At 43.3% G+C, this 22,574-nt stretch overlaps 1 protein-coding gene across 4 annotated transcripts in view; it reads left to right on the forward strand.

Annotated features, from left to right (window-relative positions):
- LOC147753582 (uncharacterized) overlaps positions 1–22,538 on the forward strand; it is a 31,796-nt gene extending 9,258 nt beyond the window's left edge. Inside the window, exons 4-23 of one of the 4 annotated variants that reach the window (XM_086968018.1) lie at positions 124–268; positions 1,695–1,906; positions 2,228–2,480; positions 2,700–2,856; positions 3,143–3,405; positions 3,600–3,979; positions 4,196–4,434; positions 8,423–8,589; positions 8,975–9,269; positions 9,400–9,791; positions 10,132–10,286; positions 10,520–10,692; positions 11,249–11,814; positions 11,954–12,084; positions 12,248–12,356; positions 12,526–12,705; positions 14,821–14,943; positions 18,006–18,086; positions 18,316–18,706; positions 18,996–22,538. In XM_086968018.1, coding sequence (XP_086824144.1) covers positions 124–268; positions 1,695–1,906; positions 2,228–2,480; positions 2,700–2,856; positions 3,143–3,405; positions 3,600–3,979; positions 4,196–4,434; positions 8,423–8,589; positions 8,975–9,269; positions 9,400–9,791; positions 10,132–10,286; positions 10,520–10,692; positions 11,249–11,814; positions 11,954–12,084; positions 12,248–12,356; positions 12,526–12,705; positions 14,821–14,943; positions 18,006–18,086; positions 18,316–18,706; positions 18,996–20,096 — 5,513 coding nt within the window. In that variant the 3' untranslated portion in view covers positions 20,097–22,538. The remainder of the gene's footprint in view (positions 1–123; positions 269–1,694; positions 1,907–2,227; positions 2,481–2,699; positions 2,857–3,142; positions 3,406–3,599; positions 3,980–4,195; positions 4,435–8,422; positions 8,590–8,974; positions 9,270–9,399; positions 9,792–10,131; positions 10,287–10,519; positions 10,693–11,248; positions 11,815–11,953; positions 12,085–12,247; positions 12,357–12,525; positions 12,706–14,820; positions 14,944–18,005; positions 18,087–18,315; positions 18,707–18,995) is intronic. The other 3 variants (XM_086968020.1, XM_086968019.1, XM_086968021.1) reach the window with 3 other exon arrangements.
- Positions 22,539–22,574: the final 36 nt, after the last annotated feature.

Raw genomic sequence — 22,574 nt, forward strand, 5'->3', positions numbered from 1 at the left:
AAATACATAAGAACAACGTATCAAAGACTAGCCTAGATTATAGGCCGCAAGAGAAGGCCTTCCGAGCAGGCTTGCTGGACGCAGTTGATATTGTCGTGTCGGCTTCGGCGTTCTTTTCTATAGACCCTCCGTCGCCACAGGCAGCTCGCTACAGCGTGGGCTCCGCGAGGCCGTCTCTCACGCCAGTCTCCACATCGGCCGTGCCAGCAAACACACGAAGCCTGAGTCCCCAGCCGACGCAAAGGTCCAGCTCCTCACTACTTAATAGGTTAGTAGAATGTCTGCTCAGCCCTTGGAGGAACAACGACGCACGCTGCAATGACCCATTAGCTCACTAACCCACTCATATATTCGATATAACACTCAGTCTTATCATTGCTATCGCGATACACGAGGCGCACACATAACTAACAAATTAGTTTATCGAGTCTAGCGTCAATCACCATCTAGCGACTGCATAAAAACAAACAAATCTTCTACGTGGTGATTTCGATATTATAAATGGCCATCTAATGCTACTGATTTACTTCTCGCGTTCACTTTCAGTAATAACCTACTGATATTGTGTCTATTCATCTTTGAAAACATTGAGGTGCAATGTCTCAAAATATAAACTACAATTGTTTATTATTGAATAGTGTCGTTACCGGTGGCTTGATATTCACTAAAAGATACGAGGATGACAAAATTCTAAACCGACGTATAAATCCATAACAAGACGTGTATGCGGATCAGTCAGCACGTGTCGGCCACGTATTTATTTTTTCGTGTTTACTTATCGATAACTGTGCTTCTTTGTGCTTGGGTAGAAGCAAATAGTTGTTGCTGTTTCATTTATATACTGGCTTGCTAGGCATGAATGAATTCATAGGTCTGGCGCTTAGTCGGTTATGAAAAACATGATCACGCTCGTAGTAGCCCTAAGCGTGGTCACCGGATCACTGAAGTCATGCTTCCCTGCCTGTCGTATGGCAAAACACGATATACTAGACACGAAAGATTTGAAATAAGCACAAGGTATAAATGCATAACATTACATAGCACACGAAAGTATACTGCCAGCTTACTTTTTACCTGCTATTGGCAACAGGCAATTGGCAACACCACGCCGCTTCACAAAGCCAACCGTTGAATTAGCCGAGTTTCCGTCTTTAGTGGACCGAAGCGTATGCTATTTTCCAATCGCAGTTTTCTTTTGTTTCGCTTGTCGAAGACAACTATCATCGACAGTCTTCCTGCCTCCGTTACAACTAAAAATACAGTAGCTACTCTGTATGAGGACGTATCATTGTCCGCGGAACTGAAACACTTTAACTGAGCGTGACGTCGCCATTCTTCAATGCTACTTCAATAGGCAAAAAGTCGTCATTCATTTGTTCCTTTTCAGTTTGTTTGTATTTCACACCTCTACTGGCTTTTATTTTAAAAACTCTTACAGATACAAAAATATAGATATATGTATGTTATAGCTTTTTGTATGATTCCGATGTATCAAGTTATGACGCCAAGTTTCTTACTGAGGTGGTTTGGTCATCGTGCTGGTGGGGTTGTGATCGTGGTGACGGATCAATCTCGGAACGTCGCGACGCGTCGTCCATGTACGCCTGAATCCGTGTCGTTCCATCCTCCACGGTCCTCCGCCTGTGCTCTATTTGGCCATTGCCTTTGTTTGTGCAATTGGGTTGTTTTGGCAGGATCCGACGACAAAGCATTCGCGCAGGAAGCCCAACCCCCCAATGCCCAAGCGGGAACGCCCTCGGTAGAACGAAAAGTGGCAGTGCGTGCGGCACGGGCAGCGCCAGTAGCCAGCAGCTCAGCGTAGCTGGCGCCTCCGCGTCGGCGGCCGCTCAGTATAACAGTAGCGGGAATAACAGCCGCCAGCAGTCAAACACACTTATTGAGGAAGGTATGTGTGTCTTTTCGTAAGCAAGCGAGCGAGTGAATAAACAGTTACCATATCTATGTGAGTATTGGCCAAATCTGGCGGAAAGTTACTCGATTTTCTACCTCGAAAATTGCATTGCATCACTATCGAAACGCTAAAAAAGCGCTTATACGCATCAACTACTTTCATAGTCAAGTCAATTAACCGTTGAGTGCTGTGTCAATTTAACGGTGCGTACCGTTTAATTATCCGTGACATTTCGCAGCTGCAATCATTATCTATGCCATTACCATCATTTCGAACATATGATAATACGACTGCTTGTTTTTTGTGTTGATATAGTACTGCCTACAGCCAGCAGCTCGAACCCGTTTTGCCTCGAGGATATTGTAAAGCGAGCGACGAGTTCAGGTCTAGCGTCAAAGAAGCACTCGCTCAATTCGACCTCCGACAGCGACTGTAATACCAACTCTGCGCAGCGGAAGCCGTCTTTGCTGCACCAGCCATCCTCCTCTGAACGCAGTAAACCTGAAAAGAACCCAGAGACTGCCAAGATTCTCGCCAGTCTCGTCGCCCCGTCCCAGGACACCAAGAGGTACTGGGAAAATGCCGCTCCAGGCAGGAGACGTTGATGCTCGGACACCCTGGACACAAACGAGCTTTAGCGGATGAATCTTATTTTTTGCACGCATCAGATTTTGCAACCGACAGATATACTCGGCCGTTGACAGTGGCTGCAATTGGAATACAGTGGTATTTTTTTCATTCCACGTGAAATGTAACTTATGCTTTCTAACTATTTTCCGCCTTCTAGAAGAATGAGTTTGGACGAGTTCATCCGTCTGAGCGAGAGGAAATTGCAGCATGCGCGTCGCTCAACGGAGGACACTACACCCGGAGACGTCAGCGATGTATCTATTGCCTCCGAGGCGTCCTCCATGGAGACCAGTTTTATGCAGGCTCATCATCAGGTAGGAGAGCAAAAGCGCGAAATATAGGGCGCATACCCTCATGCTAAGCAAATATCAGGTATTTCAGACACTACATTATTTATTCGAAGCCCTTATCATGACAACTGAAGCATATATGTAACAATGCAAAGCTGTACCCTAACTGTATCATCTGCAAAATCCAGACACCAATTTCACTGATACTTAGACGCAAATGGAAGCCGCTTGTTCAGTCTTTTTTTTGGCTCAGGAATGTCCCATCTATGATTCATATTAGCATTTTACTATCTTATACTTTGCTTTGCAGATGCGTCCGCACTCGTCAATCCGTGAGCATTCGTTCGAGCGTAGCAACTCCTCCGTTGAAGACCCCGAAGTATCCGGCAGCTCTTTGCTGGCACGTCAGCCGTCGACCACCACGGCTCTTCACTTACGCACCGATCAGTCTCGGGACGGGGATGGCTTCACTTCAGCCTCCGAAAACGAACAGATTCACAAGACCAATAATACCAGCAGTAATCCTAACAGGCCGCCTGTGCGACAGTACAGACTCTACAACACCCGGCAGAGGTAAAGTGATGATAGTAATGTAGCAACCCACTCCCATAGCCTTACTATAGTGAAGGATATTCCATACAAATATCTATAGTGAAGGACAACGCATTGTTCGCACTTTTCCTATTTACGTTTTTTTTAATTACTATTAGTCGTTGGGAGGTAGCATAATTATCTGGATATTAATTGTTATTGGTATCATTAAGCAGTAGCCAACGAGAAACCCCCACTCTGATTCTGAGCTCCCGCTGTGGCACTCCCCGGGGTTCCTTCGATGCACATTTTTCATCCTCGGAAAGAGACTCCACTGATCAAACAACGACAGCTACCTGCATTACAACAACAGGCGGGCCAAGTCAAACAACTAGTGGTCCACCTGGTAGCGCATTTGCGTATGCTTTAGCGCAGACAGCAGAAGAAATCCCCAGCGCCAACCTTCCAGCGTCTCCGCAGAAGGGACCTCTTGGTAGCCCCAGCTGCGCTGCCGGACAACAGCAACAAGTTCTTCATCAGGCGACAAGCGGTCTTAACACGAACAGCAACAACAACAACAACAACAACAACGACACCAATGCCACTGAACAAATGTGTATGTAGTATACTGCCCGCCCATTAGCTTTGATTGTTATCAAATGACAAAAGTAGAGGAACGTAATGAAGGGCTAGAATAATGGTTAAACAAGCTGCATGAATTTCTAGAAAAGTTCTGCGATTCAATATATGTATGTCTACATTAGCTTATATCTACTGTCGATTCGAAGATAACTTAATTAGCTGCCTTCACGAATTCTATATATTTGAACAGCGCTCAAACAAGCAAAGGGAGCCGCTTTCATGGAGCTCCTACACAAGACCATCGCCCAACTACCGCAGAGTCATGATGTAGAGGGTGGCGGCGGAACCCCTTTCCAGGCCCATCCTGATCGGCCAGCCTCTCCAGGACTGACCAAAGTCTCCGCACATACGAACCCCCCTGCCCCCGTTACCACAACCCAACTATCTCCGTCCTATGACCACAAACTGTTCGAACCATCCACAACACAGGTTAGTGCTTGAATTGAGCTGATCACCATCGAGCAGCACTCCGTTCGAGTAGTTCTTAGCGCATGAACACGTTATGGGAGTCGTCCGCAGCCAAATGGAACGAACTGCGTGGGTCTTGGCCTTCCAGTCCGATCAGTTAGCTAAGCGTAAATTTCTCGTGATTGCATGTTGCCGGCATCGGAAGGATGGCGTAGCTAGTGTTCAACGCAGTGCGAGTATCATCTTGATTTTGCTATCGGCCATTGACTACGATGAGACGATTGGCTAGCTAACCGTCAAAACGCTTCAGCAAACCGCTTGCAAGATATTGCCATCGATGTTCTAGTTAATTAGTTGTCTATTACGGTGCAGGTACCGCGAGTCTTCGACGTCGTATACATTTTTTGGCTAACATAAACGAGGTAACTATTTCTAATGTCATGGATTCGTGGGTGCAGCTCTCGTCTTTACAGCAGATTGTCTATGTTAACATAAAACTCATACAAAGACTCTTTATACGTAGCTAAGGAAAACAGAATCTGTGTCAGTTAAGTGGCACGGCCGTCCAACGGCGACCCTTACGGTGAAGGAGCTAATTTTCGTTAGCCATCGATGCTGTCGTTGTCTGCCATGTACTGTAGGAGCATTAGATATCGCCAGCACATATAATAGGCCGCAGCTGTATCTTTCTTTATAGCGTAGCTCTAGTAGCAATAGTAAATAGATGTTAGAAGCCACCGCAAGCGAGCACCGCCTCAGCACCATCACACATTCACTAGAACCGTTCCCATCGCGGTAACACCTATACAGACTTGCAGATATCCTTAGTCAATATCGAGGCCAAAGGGCAAGATGCAATTACCTTCCCCCACCCCGATTTCAGCGTCCCTAAGACGGAACTGTGCTATCTAAAATCTGCTCTTTCGCAACAACAAAATTCCGATAGAAAAAATGAATAACCCCAATTAACCCTGACTTCTGTGCAGCTGCGACTCCTAATCTGACGCGCTTCCCCGAACCTCAACATTCGATCGATGTCAGACATGGTCTGTACGACGTAACACACATACCGGTACAACATCATTTATGCGTCACGTATACTGTACACAATAAGGATCGCACAAGAAATAATTCTCAAGGGAACTTACCAGCACGTCAATGGTAACACAGTGATAAATTATTCGTTATAGAGTTTATTGCTGGTAGCAATCTTGATTGATTCCCCACTTGCTGCACACTGTGCGCGGAGTAGCGGTTAGATAGTTTTGTTCGTTCTATAATTATGCTTGTCCGAGCATCTCAATCTAATATGCTATTATGTAAAGGCTGACATATATCATAGGTCTCAGCTGTACCGTTTTTACCTCAGTCGTTTTATCATTGTTTAGTGCAAGTACGAAAACATTTTACCGAACGTATTGAGCCTAAAGTAAGACTCCAAAAATGTCTTGTATCTGAGAAGATCTTCAAGATTTATCCTCGAAAGAACGTTAAGGTATGCAGCGACAGAAAAAGCGAAAATAACGCAACCTTTTGCGTAGCTGGCAAGCCTTCTAAGGCCTTTTATTTTAAACGTATAAAGGTCTTGGAAGACCACCACAGTTTACATCTCATCATTAACGTACATTCGCTGAAGGAAAAGACACAGTGTTGGTTTAGAGGTCATTCAGCTTCGAGAATCTCAGATCCATATTCGCTGTCAAACTGTGCATTTGACAACACAACTGTGGGGCATCCTAGCTCAGAGTTTTAATATGTCCCCAGCTACACAATTATCTAAACGTGGGCTTACCTTTGAGGCATATCCAATATGTGCTGCACAAGGAATGAAGCCCTTGGCTTGCGCCAGGTTCATTTCAAAAGGTTAAGTTACCTGCGTATAAACGACCCACCTTACAAGGTTTTTTACCTTTGGCAATACATGGAATAGGACATAGTGGTTTAGGGTGTCCTTATGCCACACATAATGCCAGTATGCGTATCGTCTACGTGCGCACGTTGGTATGAACGTCGATCTACAACTGCGTGTCAATTGCACGTGTATGTCGGTGTCGGTGAAGTGGAAATTTTGCCGCCTGTTTTTTAATTTAGCCCAATATAAACTGCTCCGTAGTGCTTGATTCTCTTTTAACGTGACCCATTGTTTCCCTCGTTTGGACGACTTTCAAAACTTCTTCGTCATAATCTTTACATATCATTTACTAGTCAATTCTCTCGCAACCTAATTAAGTTGATTGATTCACAGAAGTACACATCTTTCTTTCTCGCCCCTGTAGTCTTGGACGTGGTAAGCTTCAACGTAGTCAATCAAGCGGTTAGTCTAAGGTACCGGCCACTAAAATTTTCCGTAGTATCTGTCTAGTTCCACATCACATACAATTTTCTTGTGTAACATACACAGTGTCGGATGAATGCTGGGCGGGGGTCGGATCTCGTTTGGTATCTGTTGACTCTTTGATTGTTCTAGCCCGAGCAGTCTGAAAGCAGTTGACTAGAGTACTACCGTCCTCGAGACGTGATCGAGCCAACTCCGCCATGGAAACGATTCAAGCTGGACTGGGCTAAAGGCTGGCCCGAGCGAAACGACCTCACTAGACAGCTGCGGGACCTCACTGAGTGGGTCACTGTTAAACAACAACTTCTGATCGATGCATACTACAATGAAATCAACAATGTCAGCAACATGCGTAATCAGATCGGGAACACAAACGTAAGTGGAGATCAAGCCGCTTTGGCTGTATCCCTTGGACTAATCTGACAACTTCGACCAGCCCACATGATAATAAAACCAGTTTCAACAACCACTTCACACAACCCTACCAACAACAAGCTCCGAACAGGCTCACAGTTTTCAGTCAACAGACTTTAACATTGTTCCATGGAAAAGATTTCCATCTTTCAGAATCAGGTATGCCACGGATGTGGCAATGTTTATTTAGTATGGCTTGCTACAAGACTGATATTTGAGAGGAGACGAAAACAAACAGGGGCGCTTTTATGTAGACCTGGCATTCTCATGCTTTCGGCAAGACCTGTGATTCTTCATAGCGAAGGACTATTGAGTAAATTCAACTTTTAAGGCTTATTGCAAAAGAAACGTTACCATCAATAGAAAATTAATTGTAGACTACCTTGTCAGATCACTCCAGGGGTATGCCGTAGATTTGTGGAGAGTGAAACTTTTCGACAATTTAGTTTGACAGAATATTAGGTAAGTGTTTAACTGTAAAAGACACATAGTTCGTTTGCGCTACGCTTTTGGCGGCGGCTTTTCAATTCTTTATTCGGTCTCTCCTGAGATGAGTTGTGGTTATTTTGTGTTTTGCGGCCTGGCGACCTTTTGCTACTACAATCATTTAGCTAGAATGCCATATGAAACGTGGGATGGTTAACTAAATGCTAAGTACGCTCCAGATATACCTTGCGTGTGATTACCATAAATCGAAAGTTCGTTCGGTTGCCAACGATTACTCTAAACCTAAACAAGCCGTGATTATCGCGACTCTATGTCCAAACTTATCATACAGTCCATATTGAAAGGCGGACCTACTTTTTACACTTTGATACCTAGGTAGAGCTTTTATTGTGAATAGATTTTAAATTCAGCAGAGAAAATTCGTCGAGATAATTATCAAGGTACGGATTACAGTGAACAACTTGCTGCTCAAATGCATTGTATGGCAGTTGTTTCTACCGAGAGAGCATGTTGCATATCATCCTTATTGTTACTTAGCAAAGCGTTTACTAAACCATATGTAATACCGTATTTATTGCGGTAATGTTGTGAAGCCCAGAAAATGAAGTGCATCTAAGCCTAATGGATATGAACGATATAATTACCTTTAGGTATTTATGCATGATTTTGTATACGTAAAATTTCAAAGGATTCAATTAGATAATCAGAATGCAGAAATCGGCATACCCTGCAGGACTATAACACAAAAAGGCTTTGCCTAGACGATTCTCTCTCCTCGTTCTGTAACGAAGTAGTGAATGGCTTGCTCTGTAGGTCTCAATGCTGTGTCTTCCTCGGATGCAGGCGCCAGAGCCTAAACTAAAGTCGCATCCGGCTGAAGTGCTACCCCTAAGGAAGTTTTCCGTCGAGCTGCCCATGCCTAAGATTCTTATCACAACCAACGTAAGCTCATGCGAGTCTGAGACCGAGAGTCCACCAAGGTAGGAAGTTTATGTCAGGTAAACCACATTTTTTAGTTCTACGCATATGTTACTATTATGATCATCATAAAGCTAGAGATGCTTCTTACTAGATCTAACTTTAGTACTATAAAATATTAAGCTTTCCTAAAGAGATTCCTATTTTTCAGTCTTAAACCATGCTCTAGTATATGACATCAGAACTCTCATACTAAACGTATACTGGTAGTTCTAATACTTCAACAATAGTCTGACCTCCAACCAGAAATATTCTTTGGAATCTAACGCACTGACCCGCCGTCGTTTGCCTTTTCTAACGCTTATATATATATATATGATAGAACATTTTCTATCGTCTTACTGTTTTCATATTGCCTATGACTCATCGCACTGGCAATACTTTCAGGTCACCGGTCTTGGCCACGGGGGCACATGGTGACTATCCGACAGAACGATGCCAGCTAGGCGCGACCGTAGCGGCAGCAGCAGGCAGCGGTCCGGTCAAAATGTGTTACCTTTCGCCATTCATGGGGGCACCCGGTGCCGCTGATTCACGGACAATCTCCGAATCGAACCTCTCCACCTCGGGCTATTCATCCATTTCGAGTCCGGGTCTCTCCCGCTGCAACTCGAGCAGCCCAATGATTGCCGATGAGACAACTGTTGGGGCTTTCCAACGCGCGGGTCAGGGACACCTGCAAGTTAGTGACATATTACGGCTGACGTACAGCTGTTCAGATTTGTTCGATTATTGGTTGACCTGTTTAAGTTACGATAAATGTCGTTATAGCTGCTCTATTTTATTGTTTGTGATTACGGTTGTGCCCTTAGGCAAGTCCTACTCGCGCGGCCCGCAAGGCCTCCCATCAGCTCGTGGCGACCTTCAGCAGTAATTACCCCCCTCCAAACAGCAGCAGTAGCAGTAACGCTAGTAGCGCCAGTACCAGTGTCCGCGAACAGCACCATGTCGGCAGCAGCGGTCGGGAGAGGGACGAGGGAATGTGCACAACCCCTTTAATAACTAGGCCGGGAGGCCCATTCGGTCAGTATTTGTTGGAGCCCGACGGCCAGGAATCTACGAAACGGCGGAGCTCTTTCGGGGGATGCTTCACCTCGCATGAGGGCCCAGGGAGTAATTCACGACACCATATCTCCGTTATGGCCGGACATTGCGGCATGGGCGGACTACAGCCAAGCCATCCCGGCAATAGATGTCCATCTAGGTGCGCGAACACGAAATCGTGACCCGTGTTCCATTTTACAAATAAACATTATACGATATGCGTAAATTGAGACAGTGACTATATTTTCCTTGATCTATAATCTAGACCTTTTCTAGCCATATTTTGCACTGAAGAGAAGTATCTTTACTTTAGCAAAACCAGCAAATAGGATGTATTCCATTCATTATTTATTTTTAATAACGCCTAACATATTCTATATATGAAATACTTATCTCTGCTGTCTCCTAAGAAACACTACAGGTGTTCGCAAAATTCTCATGCACATATATCGCTAGATTCCGGCATTACATGCGTGCTATGTGCTATTATATGCTTGCAGAGCTAATGAGCGCATTCTACTATTCAGAGCTACCCGAAATAGCCAACAGTCGACCTCAAACGAGGAGTCGTTTGATGAAGAAATCAAACGTGAGCTTGAAGGACGATACAATCAACCATCCTCTGCCCAGGATGTATGCGGCCACGCTACTCGAGGTATAAACATTTTCAGTTTTTTTTTTTCTGTTTTACGTCTATGCCATTGTTATAACAGGTCCACGTAGAAATGCGGCTATAGTCGGCTACAAACGGCAGCGCAGCTCTCGCCTGATCCGCATTATGACAGCGCTTGACGCGATAAGGCCGCACTGCTCGCATTCGGTTATCGACTAATGTTGCTGTTGTTGTTTTTATTCACCGCGTACTTCCTCGGCTACTTGTCGACGTAGGTCACTGGATGCCGTCCTATGCGAGGACCGCCTCATCGTTGGATATTCCGTTGGATGAACCTGCGATGGGGAGGTCCCGTGCCCCCTCGTCGTGGTCGGTGCCGGATTCGATGAGGCACGACCATGAAACCACAATCCACAGTGCAGCAGCCGGCAACGTATGCAACCACATCGTAAGCGAAGCCCAACTTAAACGCAATTAAGATACCTAGAGCCGAGTGCCTCGTTAATCATTGAAGAGAAGGTTGTTATGGCTATTTGTGTTTAAGCATGCTAGCCTCTCTATACCCATAGTTCTGTCAAATTCACCCTATCGTTACGGTTCGATCGAGTATTTATAGCGAACGGCTTCTTCATGACCGTCTAGATGAGTTTTTAGTTTAGCATGGCTATGTAAGAAGTTTATGCGCAGACATGTCACTCATCACATAGCGAGTTGTTTTTTTTTCAACTAAACAGTATTATTAAATTAATAGATGAGATAAAACTCACATGACTTTGCATAATACCATGGACCGCATAATACCGCCTTACGGCTGGTGCCAGCCGTTCTTTGCGTCTGTTCTGCTACTGCGCCGGCTCCGTCAACTCCCTAGACTGAAGACTGAATAAAATAATAGTTAAGTTCAACCCTACATTGAACCTCTTGTATCACACTGACTATATGTGTGTATATTCAGTGCGTAGATCCATTACTCCAATACTAATTGTGTTTTCGCCTCTATACAGCGAACGGCGTTTCAGTTGGAAGAGCCACGGGATTCGTTTTCGCATCACGGCCCTGATCAGGAAAGGGAAATCCGTGAGGTTCTTCTACAGCGAGTCCGATGCAAAGGGTGGCAGCAACCTCCAGCTGGACAACAAGCAGGGACCGGGAACTCGGAGCAAAACTCCGGCGGTTTGGGAAACGTCTCACTTTCACCCTCGCATCTCGAGCCCACGACTCTCTTAACGTTGGGTCAGGAGATAACTGGCGGCTTGTCTTCGCCATCATCGACCGCTTCAATGGAGTCCGTTGTGCCATCGAAGATCTGTAGAAATGCGTCAAAGGCGAGCATGAGCGGGACTTTAGCGTCAGGCCTGCCGGGCAACGTGACCACCTCCGAATCTGACTCAGAACGCAAGCACGTCGCCCAGGTTCAGGCGCAAAGAGCGGCTCGTCGCCTCCAAAAGAAGCAGAGATCTGTTGATGCCGGGTGTGGTAGTACTGTGGCTGGCGCTGGCGGAGGCGGATCTTCCGGACAACTTCAGGTTGATCGCCAGAAGCTCAGCCCGGGCTTGCGACCGCAAAGAAGGTTAATTCAGTCGTCGCTAAGCCTAATTTTAAGAGTACTAGTTTCGCCTATTATTATAAAATACGTATTCTTTATCTCTTTCTATTGTGGCATAAGTTTATAAGTAGTAAACTGAAAGAGTTTGCTTTGCGTATATCAGTAGGTCACCATGTCTGTCGCCGTGGTCTTCCGTAGACCGCCCTGGATATTCGACCAGAGGATCGGCCCAAGATCTTGGAGGAAAAATGTTCATCTGCTCCAGCTCAAGCTCCGATGAAGAACCTACAATAGGTATGTTTCTTCTAAATGATTAACAGCCAGTTAACGTTTGTCAGGCTTAATTGAAACTGTCCTCTGGAAGCCGTCCACGATGTAGCCGGGTAACTCGTGAACTCTCTGACATATTGACGCGACATTACTGTTGTCTACATTATGGTACCCTCGAATTTTACAGACTATGCAATGAACTACATAGAAGCTACCAATCGGCAACCGCTTGGAAATGCACGTCTCATGCGTAGCGCCACTGTAGAAACGTGCGACTGCTTACATAAGCCTAGAAGGTTAGTGGAGGAGCCCGAATCAAGATTGATCGCCGTGTTTTTCATTCAACGCGCCCTCTGAGACAATTTAATGATAACGGTAATCATAACAATAATTAAATGAAATAATTGTATTAATGATACGTTTGTTAATGAAAATAATATGCTGTGCCCGTTTACCGTTTCGCAGACAAAAATCATATTGTTCCCAGGAGTTGCAGTCGCCACAGAACCAAACGCCCCTGTCGTCATCTCGAAATCTGCTGGCGCAGCCTACCACGCCATGCTATCAGAAATCGGCGAGTTTCAATGGCGGATGTGACTATGCAGCTCCCGGAAGTGAAGGAAGCCCGCATGGATCGCCAAGTAGGTAGGTTGATAGCGGTGTGTTAGCTCGTTCATCCGGCCGTAGATGCACCCCGGTTACAGAACTTGCTTCCACACCCTTAGGTTGTGGGTAGGGTGACGACGAATCAACAGGTTGCATCGTATCGAACGAAGTGATACGAGACTTTGGATGGACTTAAATAGGGAGAACTCAGAAGTTGTATTAAACATGCACATGCATACTAACAAACCACAAGTACAACTGGTCGAAACGCCCCAAGAAACCCTCTGTTTTTCCGAGAAACTCGCTCTAGGTGAGTGCTAAAATGGTCGGGTTGGTTTAGATTTTGTTTTGGTCGTGGCAGTGTTACAAAGACCAACATTAACAGCTGCAAAAAAAGCCATGTTTTCGCTTTTTGAAACAATCAATTTGCCATATTTCGATGTACCCGCAAAACTTAACTGAAAAACCTTTTCTCTTTTTGATAATGGCGTGTATTGTTCATTCTGCAATCTTTCATTTATCCTAGTGCGTCTCCTTTTTTCAACCTAGTCGCATTTTTGGCACGTCTGCACCATTCTCAGCAACGTTTCCACGTTCTATAATTGGTCACGATTCCTCGAACTCTCAACTCTAAACTGAGAATTGGTCAGTTTTGACAATTCGTCTTTAGAGTTCCATACTATCTGTTTGTGGCATGTTGTATCTTCATTGTACCTAGACGAGTACTTGTTTTGAGAGACAGATTTCTAAGTTAAGGTTACTAAGTTATTTACATGGTTCTCGGAACAAAAGGTTCTCGATTTTCCGTTCTTCTTCTTCTGTAAATGGTAAATTTAATGTGCTAACTTTTCTATGTAGCATTTATCGTTTCATGATGTTTTTTTTTATATCTATTATATTCAATTGTCAATTGATTGTTTTCGGTCGCCAGAATGAAATCGATTGAGTCTTCCTAGCTGTCTTAATATTTCTGTTCTTGAAAACGTGGTATTATGGTCAACGATTTGAAGTTGTAAGGCCAGAACTAACTTTCGTTCCAGCAAACACTAAATTTTAAGGTCAATTAAAGTAGGCTGGCTATATTTACAATACGTTTACGATTCGTATGAGGGGATCCGTCCTAGTCATTGGCCTAATAAAGAGAAGGGAAGTGTATAATTTGCAAGTGATTAGCGAACAAATAGGTTGTTAGCAGAAACCGAATGAGCAATTTTTAATTCTGGCCCTACATTGCATGCGGATAACATGTGCGAAAATGTACCTACATATTAGGTTGGTGCATTCGTTTTTGTAGGCCAAAAGGTCGTTAGGCATACTATCTGCAGTAGTCGGATCAGAAAGCATTATTTCGAAGTTGAGTTTCGATGTCGATGTACGTGGCAGGTTCACGACACTTTAGTAAAGGCCTCCAAAGAAATGTACCACTAAAAAAACACGGGGTTGTCCGGGTAAAACAATAGCAATATGCTTGTAAAAGAAAGAAAAATCTTTCTGGCGATATGAGTAACCTAGCCATTAGTGAACGAGAATAAACAAACACTACAGAAACGTGTGCGTCAGTCTAATATATACTTTGTGACTATTTCTGTTGACCCCATCAGTATTCTGTATTGCATTGTCCGTTTTATTCTATATACGTATTTATATCTACGCGGGTCTAACAAAACCTAAAGCAGTAAGGGATCCTATCAAGTCCCACTTTCTCGTGACAAAGTTTTTGCCAGTTTCAGAACTGGTGTCAGCGTCTAATTCAAATAAAAACTTCCGTATCACGAAGGAAAAATCTAATTACTTCATGAAATAACCACTCTATTGGACTTTATGGGAAATATGAAGTGTTTAGTTGTTTTAATGTCTGCGCTTCGTTTACCTTCGGAGTTGATAAATATCAGTATACATGAGGTTATGTCACGCTCAGATTTGAATAGTCGATTTTGTTAACTCGCTCAGATATAGATATCGCTGTGGTTATACTATGATTTCGGTTCTTTTGATGTGTCGTCCGATCGTGGGATACAGTTTTTGCGATGTCCTCTATTTGTATTTGTCTTGGTGCCGGTTGTTGGTCGTTGACGGTGATTCTGGTGATGGTCGTGTGCACGGGTGTGCCTCCTCTGTCAATATCTGTTTCAATGTGGCACTCGACGTGATCAGAGGTTCGGCCATGGGGGCGTTCCGTGGCCTCAGTCGTGATGCGTCCTCCAACAGCGGGTCCTGGGGTAGTCACCATTCCTTGCGGAGGCAGTGCGCCCTGCAGGAAAATACTGCCGACGAAATGTGAGTTTCGAATCTGAACGCTGCCACACTGAAGCAACTAGTGAGTGTACGAGTAGCGATTGGTGGAAGACCACAGAGTTCGATCCTGTCACTACCTTCTCTACCGCCACCCTGATAGAGTAGACAAATAATAATCCACAGTTCACACATAAGGTACCTTTATTTTTAACTATTCAATTATTTTCATCCATGCAAAGTTCGGATATTTTTCGCATGTAGAACTCATTCAACAGTTAAATCCTACTTCATAATGGGAGAGAAATTATCTGTATATTACAAGAAAGATGGACGACCAGACAATGTATTGGTCTACCTGATATTTTCTCACACACTGAGTTCTAGCTTATTAGAAAAAACTAGCAGGCATGCTGAATACCTGTTAGGTTATATTAAAGTTTGAAGATTTTCTAATAAAGATAACATTTCGGCATATTTAAGATGATCGCATTGCTACTAATGCAGCAGTTTAAAAAACGCTATCCACAGCTGATTTTCAGCTGACCCGTTCTTTGTATATCATGGTACGCCGACTTAGCAACATGACAAAAACGTGTCAAAGAAGGGATGGAGTACAAGCAATCTGGATAGGCCAAGCAGGAGAACGAAGGCTCATACCTTTATTTTTGCCTTTCCTATTGCTGAATTTTTTTTTGGCGCGCTTATGCCCAGATTTGAATCAGGACCATCTTTACATCTGTGCGTGTAGTAGACACACGCGACAGCGAATGTGTCCCGCCTTGTTTATCTCTTTCAAGCTTCGGCAAAGTATCGTTTGCATTTTTCATGCATTTTGATCATGTTGTTTGACATTCTAACTGCACCTCTTATGTTTTTAAATTCAGCTCTTTGTCTATCTTATATGAAAAGACTTCTTAGGTTAAATTTGCAGCTAGACTGTGTCGTCCATTCTTAACCAAATGATGAATTGAGCTCTAGAGTTTTCGCTTGAAACGCATGCGTGTAACGCCATGGAGAGATGACCTTTCAAAGATTTGCTACGGTGAAGGCTCCATACCTGTTGTGATATAAATATATAAATATTTAGTAATAAAGCTCTGATAGAAATATTGTCGCATACATATATATATATTGTACGCAATATTTTGGTCTGAGTAGAAACTTGCTGATGAAAAATATTGCATAAGCCGGACGTTAGAGAACAAAAAATACATTCATCGTACTAGGTATATATTAGCCCGATGCTTGATATCAACTTTGCAGGCATGGCTAGGTGATTACACTAGACCCGTCTTTCATTTGTTTATATGTATGATATAATTTACGTCTGTACTACTCTCTTCCTCTCTCTGTATGTATACATATATATATATATATATACACTACTATAGAGAGAGAAAAAGCAGTACAGGTATAAATTACAGTAGACTCATTAAACAGCTTGTCTGTAGTTCCATTACAGTAGAAATGGGAATAATACATATAAGTATAAGTAAGTGATGGAATTGAATTCGTTTTCATGTACGACTCGCTTATTTCTCACAACTTTCCACAGCATAATCGTGTTCTTCAAGCGTAACATAGCGAAAACCTCTGCATACTCTGGTTTGACTTCACGTGACACCAGTGAAGCTGGCCGTAGTCGGAGAATCTCCACACACATTTTACCCTTCCACCCGGTTCCTACAGAACACGAAAGGGCAGAAAAGCAGATTCTGTTTCCTGTTCGTATCCGCTTTTCGAAGCAGATTTCTTTTGCAGCTAGTTCAGCCTCCTGTCACTGCTTCATATCGATAGGAATTCCAGATGATATAACCTGGCTCCTCGCGCTGTTGCAGTTTACGTCGCATACCTCGATTTCCCGCCCCCAGATACCGCAGTGTAGAAGTGTCCATTAAAGGCATAATTTGAATTGTACTATAGAGATTGCTTTCTACAGGACCTCAGAGCTTTTTGAATTGGACCGGCATTTTGATTTAAATCATCTGCTATAGATGAGGTATCTTTGCTGAGTCATTGAAAACTGTAACTTCGTCATTTTGCTGGTCTTCGATATGGCCCAACATAACCCCATGAATGACAACCACTGTTACCGTCTTCCAGCGCGTAGTTCTTTATTAAGATAGAAGCTTATGCCAGTGAGTCTACTGGTAGTATACTAGCTATGTCCCGATTCTGCTCGTGAGAGTCATTTAGGTGACCTCTGTGGAATCTGTGACCACCGAGCTCACGTAAACGTTTGCGGCCAATTCGTCTTGACGAACATTGTGATTCGCTTTTGCGGCATGTCTGAAATGCTGGTTCAAACTGTGTCAGGGCAATTAGGTAAATAATAAGTCTCTCTGAAGCCCAGTGCTAAGTAGCGTAAAACAACACCTTGGTTAACTTAATTGCATTCGTTCGCTTAATTTCCCATGTTTCTCTACAAGGGTCCTAGACGTTGATTTTTTGCGTTTTAAGATTACCACTTCCTTATTACGTTCGATATCTTTTTGGAGGTGAGCCCTACTTGCCCTGATGGATTTGACTAGCTCAATCAAAGCATCATTTACGCTAATATACGTTTTTGGTCGTTTGTTCCCTAGAATTGGCGGGTTTTCACCTAATTTTAAGTCTTTCTGGACTTCAGCTGACTATAGTACTTAATTAAGATAGTACGGCAGTATGAGAATTTAGGCGCTTTTTGGAAATGACGCCAGGGCCTGTCGCACTTCTTACACCTACTAGCGTCATGTGTAACTTCTCCTCCCAACCATTCACATATAAAGCACAGTGCTATATATCGATGGCGGATTGGAATTATAACGATTACATTACTAACTGTATCCATTGCAGTACGTGGTTGTTATGCGCTATCAATTTTCCACAGGATCGCGTCATATTCAAACAATCTATTTACGATGTTTCGGTGTTGACGAAAAACATTTTGTAGGGCTAGAAACGTGCCTTCGCGCAGTAGTTTTCCTTTGTATGTTCCTTAGTTGTCTTTGGTGGAATGCAGTGAATGTAAAGGCAACTAAAATTGCCAGTCGCTTCAGCTGAGATACGATAATATGCAGAATAGAGATCATCGTTGGGTCTCAGAAGTTCGGACTCGCTTACAGGGACGTCTTCGGAGACATTCCCGACCCCGATTTCTACCCCCGAGCAGCAGTGACGGAGACTCGACCGCCCGCAGAAACCAGGTATATATATTTAAATTATATGCGAAAGCGTAACTTCAGTGTAACACACCTGCGACACAATTGTCTTCAAACTTCTCCGGATTACAACTCTCTTCCAGTAAGCACCTAGTTGCTCTATTATCTTTCAGCCAAGTGCTCGACATTCGATTCAAACACAGACCCGTATTATAAGTTTTCTAGTTTATCAGATTTAGTTTTCATGTGTTAATTTTTCATGCTACATTTCAAGGGCGGAACACCCCCACGAGGTTGGACAAAAGGGCGGAGTTTCGGAAGGACATGGCGATGCTGTGGACTGCTGTGGACCGATTTCGACTCGACGAGCGAGCTCGTCCAAAGTCTCTACTCTTGGTAAAATCGTCACCCGAGGTACCTACTCGAACTCAGAGTCTTCGGTATCCTCAGTGGACAAAACCGACCTCTCTTCGGGGAAAGAGATCGACATGCCGAAGATCGAAATCCAAATGCCCACGCCCATTTGTGAAAACAAGGACTTTGAACAACAGAAACAAGTACAGCCCAGGCCCAGCGGATTCGACGGACTCGGCAGTGAGGATAAGCTTCCGACAATCATGGTGCAAAGTGCCACACCCGTGGCCACTCCGGTGCTAGAACATAAGGTATATAGTACTATAATGGTTTGGAAGAATCATGCTTAAAAGTATTATGTATGACGAATCTCGTTTAGAACGTACTTTATACACCATTTCAGAATTTGGTAAACCACGCCAAAAAGTTTAACATTTTCTGCTGGAATCGTACAGTTCGAACAGTGAGCATGTATTTATAATGGGTTCATGCTTTTTTATTTGTTTCTTTCTCTGTAGTCCACGAGTTCCTATCGAGGCATTAAAATCATCTCATGTTTTAGTGAGTATGGATAACTTTTAATTGTCTGTTGTCTTCAAGGTGTTCCACATCATTCAGCCCACAACCCTAGAGGCGGAGCAGCCTGAAGAAATGCGTTCACTAATCCGTAGCAGTGGTGCCTCATTTCAGGCTTTGCCCGGCCAATCGTCCCATCAGCACGCTCATTCCAGTTCCCGTTGGGAACGGGACCTTCGTAGGCTACGTTCCGAATCACTCAGCGGTTCCTCCCGTGCTCCCAGTCTTACAAACGTTCTCTCGTTCGATGACTCGCCGTCCTGGCTGGGAATGAGCAACGACAGTTTTCAAATGAGCTCTATTTTTGAGCCCGAAACGGAGGTAGGACTCTACGATGATGACAATGAAAGTCACGCCGCCAGAGCTCTGAGTAATGTATCTCCGAGTAGCAAACAATTATACGGCTTGCCTGCTCAACGACAACAACCACAACATATATTCGCAGCCACCGACATAAAAACCAGCAAGGACCTGAAAACGGACATACCTCAGGTTCGAGTGAAGTTTGAGCCATCTGAGTACAATTCAGGCGACTCCAATGTAATTGCCTTAGTACCCGAAACTAATGCTTTAACAGGATGTGAAACAGTAGATGCAAAATCGATCGGTAGCGGCTGCAGTTCTGCATCTGGGGTAATTTGTATCGAGCTGGAGCCGCCCACGCCGACGACGGACGAGGACGCTCAGTTCGGATGCGCTATTATCTCGTTCCAGAGTCCTCCGGAGCCTAGCACACCCACGAGTCCCTTATCAGCCGTTTCGAACCAACACTACCATTCCTTTTCAGCAATAGCATCCTCAGCGGAGTGCAGTCACCAACAGCGACATCAGTGGGATAGTGATAACGGTAACACAGAAACCGTTGCACCATCGCCATCTGTTTGTTCCCATCCCACCGATTATCAATGTACACAGCGCAATATCTCTTCGCCGGCGTCGCAACCGCATGAGGATCTTTTTCTGACCGATCAGACGATGAAGGCGACCACCACGACTGGAATGACCAGCGTTCGAGAAAGCCCAGCTGGGGTTGTCGACAATAGCAGCAGCAGCAGCAACAACAACAGTAAGGACAACAGTAGTAGCGCCACCGACGAGGGCAACAACCCTCAACACAAGACATAGTGAATCATGCAGCAGTCTCATGACGATGAGGCAGAGCCAGCTCGGTCGTCGGTCCCGATCTAGATGTTCAATTTGTATGTAATAGGAAAGCATTAACAGCAGTACCTTACTGCTCGAAGACGCTGTTACTTATCGGGGAGAAAAAATTTAACCGAAATGAAAGAAAGCAATAGAACAGACTCTAATCTTGTTTACGACAGTCATAAGCTGATAGGCTAGCTGAAGGTTAAGTAGCTCAGATGATCAGGCAAAGATGCTTATACAGGTGGAGAGGGAAGCAGCTGAAAGGTAAGTGATAAGTAAGAGGAGGAAAGTGATGAAAATTGCATCAGTAAAGCACAAGAATGAAAAGGGCAATTTTACATACACATAATAGAATGAGAAGACACTATATATCTTGAATGCGAAATAAGCACACAAAGGGCGACGAAATAGTCTATTACATGGAAGTCATGTACTAGTACTGTTGTTAAAATTATGATTACTTTCATTAAGCGTATTTAGCGCGCAAACGACGTACAGGAACAGGTGCTGCTGACTATCGTATTGAAACAAAAGAGCAGCCCAAGAGCAATCGAAATAATGCTGCCCTCGAGATAACATTAGTGTGCGACCATATGGAAAAATATATGGGTTATTTCTATTAATACCTAGCTAAATGGACAAGCATAAATAACAAGCACGCATAAGTATATAGTAAAAGACATTAGTATAATGATGGTTGCGTCGAAGATTATTATAGGTACATGCACACTGACTGGGCCCATGAACGTTTACGTCAATGTGAGTCCAGTCGGCTCTTTTTGATTAGCACAACAAGCATGCCTGTTTATCTGTACATAAGTAGCATGATAACAAAACACCATACACGATATAGCACTCTCAAAACGAGATGACCATTTAATGATAGTTATTATATTTCGATATATTCATACTCGTAGTGACGATGAATGCGACGATAATGTTTATTGCAATAATTATTAATACTGTTATCTCAGCTATATATTTATATCATCACTATCACTGCTATATATATATATATATATATATATATATATATATACGAAAAAAAAATGTTTATTAGACGAGATTATTATTATTTGGAAAAAAATGAAGGAAGGCAGCAAATTACAGGCATGAAAACAGACGGAAGTGAAACTGCTGAGAGGCTGGGACGGCAGAGCAGTTTGCGAGGGAAAATAAAACTAGGAAAAAGAGATTTGAAATATAAATCTATTATTGCATATTACTAATGTGTGGAGAATTTACAAATCGATCAAAACTGAACATAGATATGTAATAGTATAAAATATATAAGTCTATACATAACAAGACTATTCTTACTCTGATATTGTAGTAACCTAGCCGTAGAAACAGTAATAATGCTGAGAACACTATTTGTTGCTAAGAGCACAACAACCTGAGTGCTAGCGCCACCTAACAGCAAGAAGCACACGAACTATGACAACAGTAAGCTTCGAGGCCGAATCCTGAAAACAGTAATAAGAAAATCTGCACACAGTATGTAAAACGATAACAATAAATAATAAGCACAGTGCACACCTCGTATACTGACACTGAGAAAAACCGGATAGACAGAAAAAAAAACACAATAATCGCAAACCACGAGTGAGTCTTATAATTGAACCAACGTGACAATAACAATTAACTTTGATAGTAGTAAACCGCTATTCGCGATCGTATAATTACCGTAAGCAAGGACACAAGGCAAATAGTCGGGATAGTAAGTGAAAACGATGGCGATGCTGAGGGATGCTTCTCATTGCAGTCGATATAAACATACATGCATATATATATGCTTTCCATATTCTCCGTATTCTTATTTATAGGGGAAATAAAGAATAAAGATGAAAAATCCAAAAGCAATGGAAACTTATCACAAGATCGTCCCTTGTGATAGTTCTTATAGCGATGAATTTATGGTAATAAAAAATGGTGAGGATTCCCGATGGTCGGCAAAAGTGTTGCCTGATAACAAATCTATTAACAATAGTAGCAACAACAGCACCACTCGGTGATGCTGTACTTGATGTGTTGAATAAATTTCGTTGAATATATTCATGTTGCTGTCACATATCGATGGCCTACTCAGTTTTCCCAAGCGAACATGTAGCATGAGAGGAGTATTTTAGGGAAATTATAACCTTGGTTTGCTTACACGGGAGTGTTTTTATAGAGGAAAGTGTGTCAATGTGTGCATCCGCTACAATGAATATTTAAATTGCTTCTTTTCTTAAATTTATTCCAAACTTTTATTCAACAACAAACCAATTAGTTAGCTACTTGTCATCAATTGCCCACAACTACTATCGGCTAACTAGAAATAGCCGAACTCTAGCAAGATCCACGACTTGTATGAGAGAACAACAAGCTTACTTGAACAAGGCGTAACCATTAATAAAACATTGTTGTAAAATGCCATGTGTACTCGTCCTTATTGCCAGGTAAACCGCAAAT

This window comes from Varroa jacobsoni, unplaced genomic scaffold (genome assembly GCF_002532875.2).
Source record: "Varroa jacobsoni isolate VJ856 unplaced genomic scaffold, vjacob_1.0 scaffold_367, whole genome shotgun sequence".
Classification (NCBI taxonomy): Eukaryota; Metazoa; Arthropoda; class Arachnida; order Mesostigmata; family Varroidae; genus Varroa; species Varroa jacobsoni.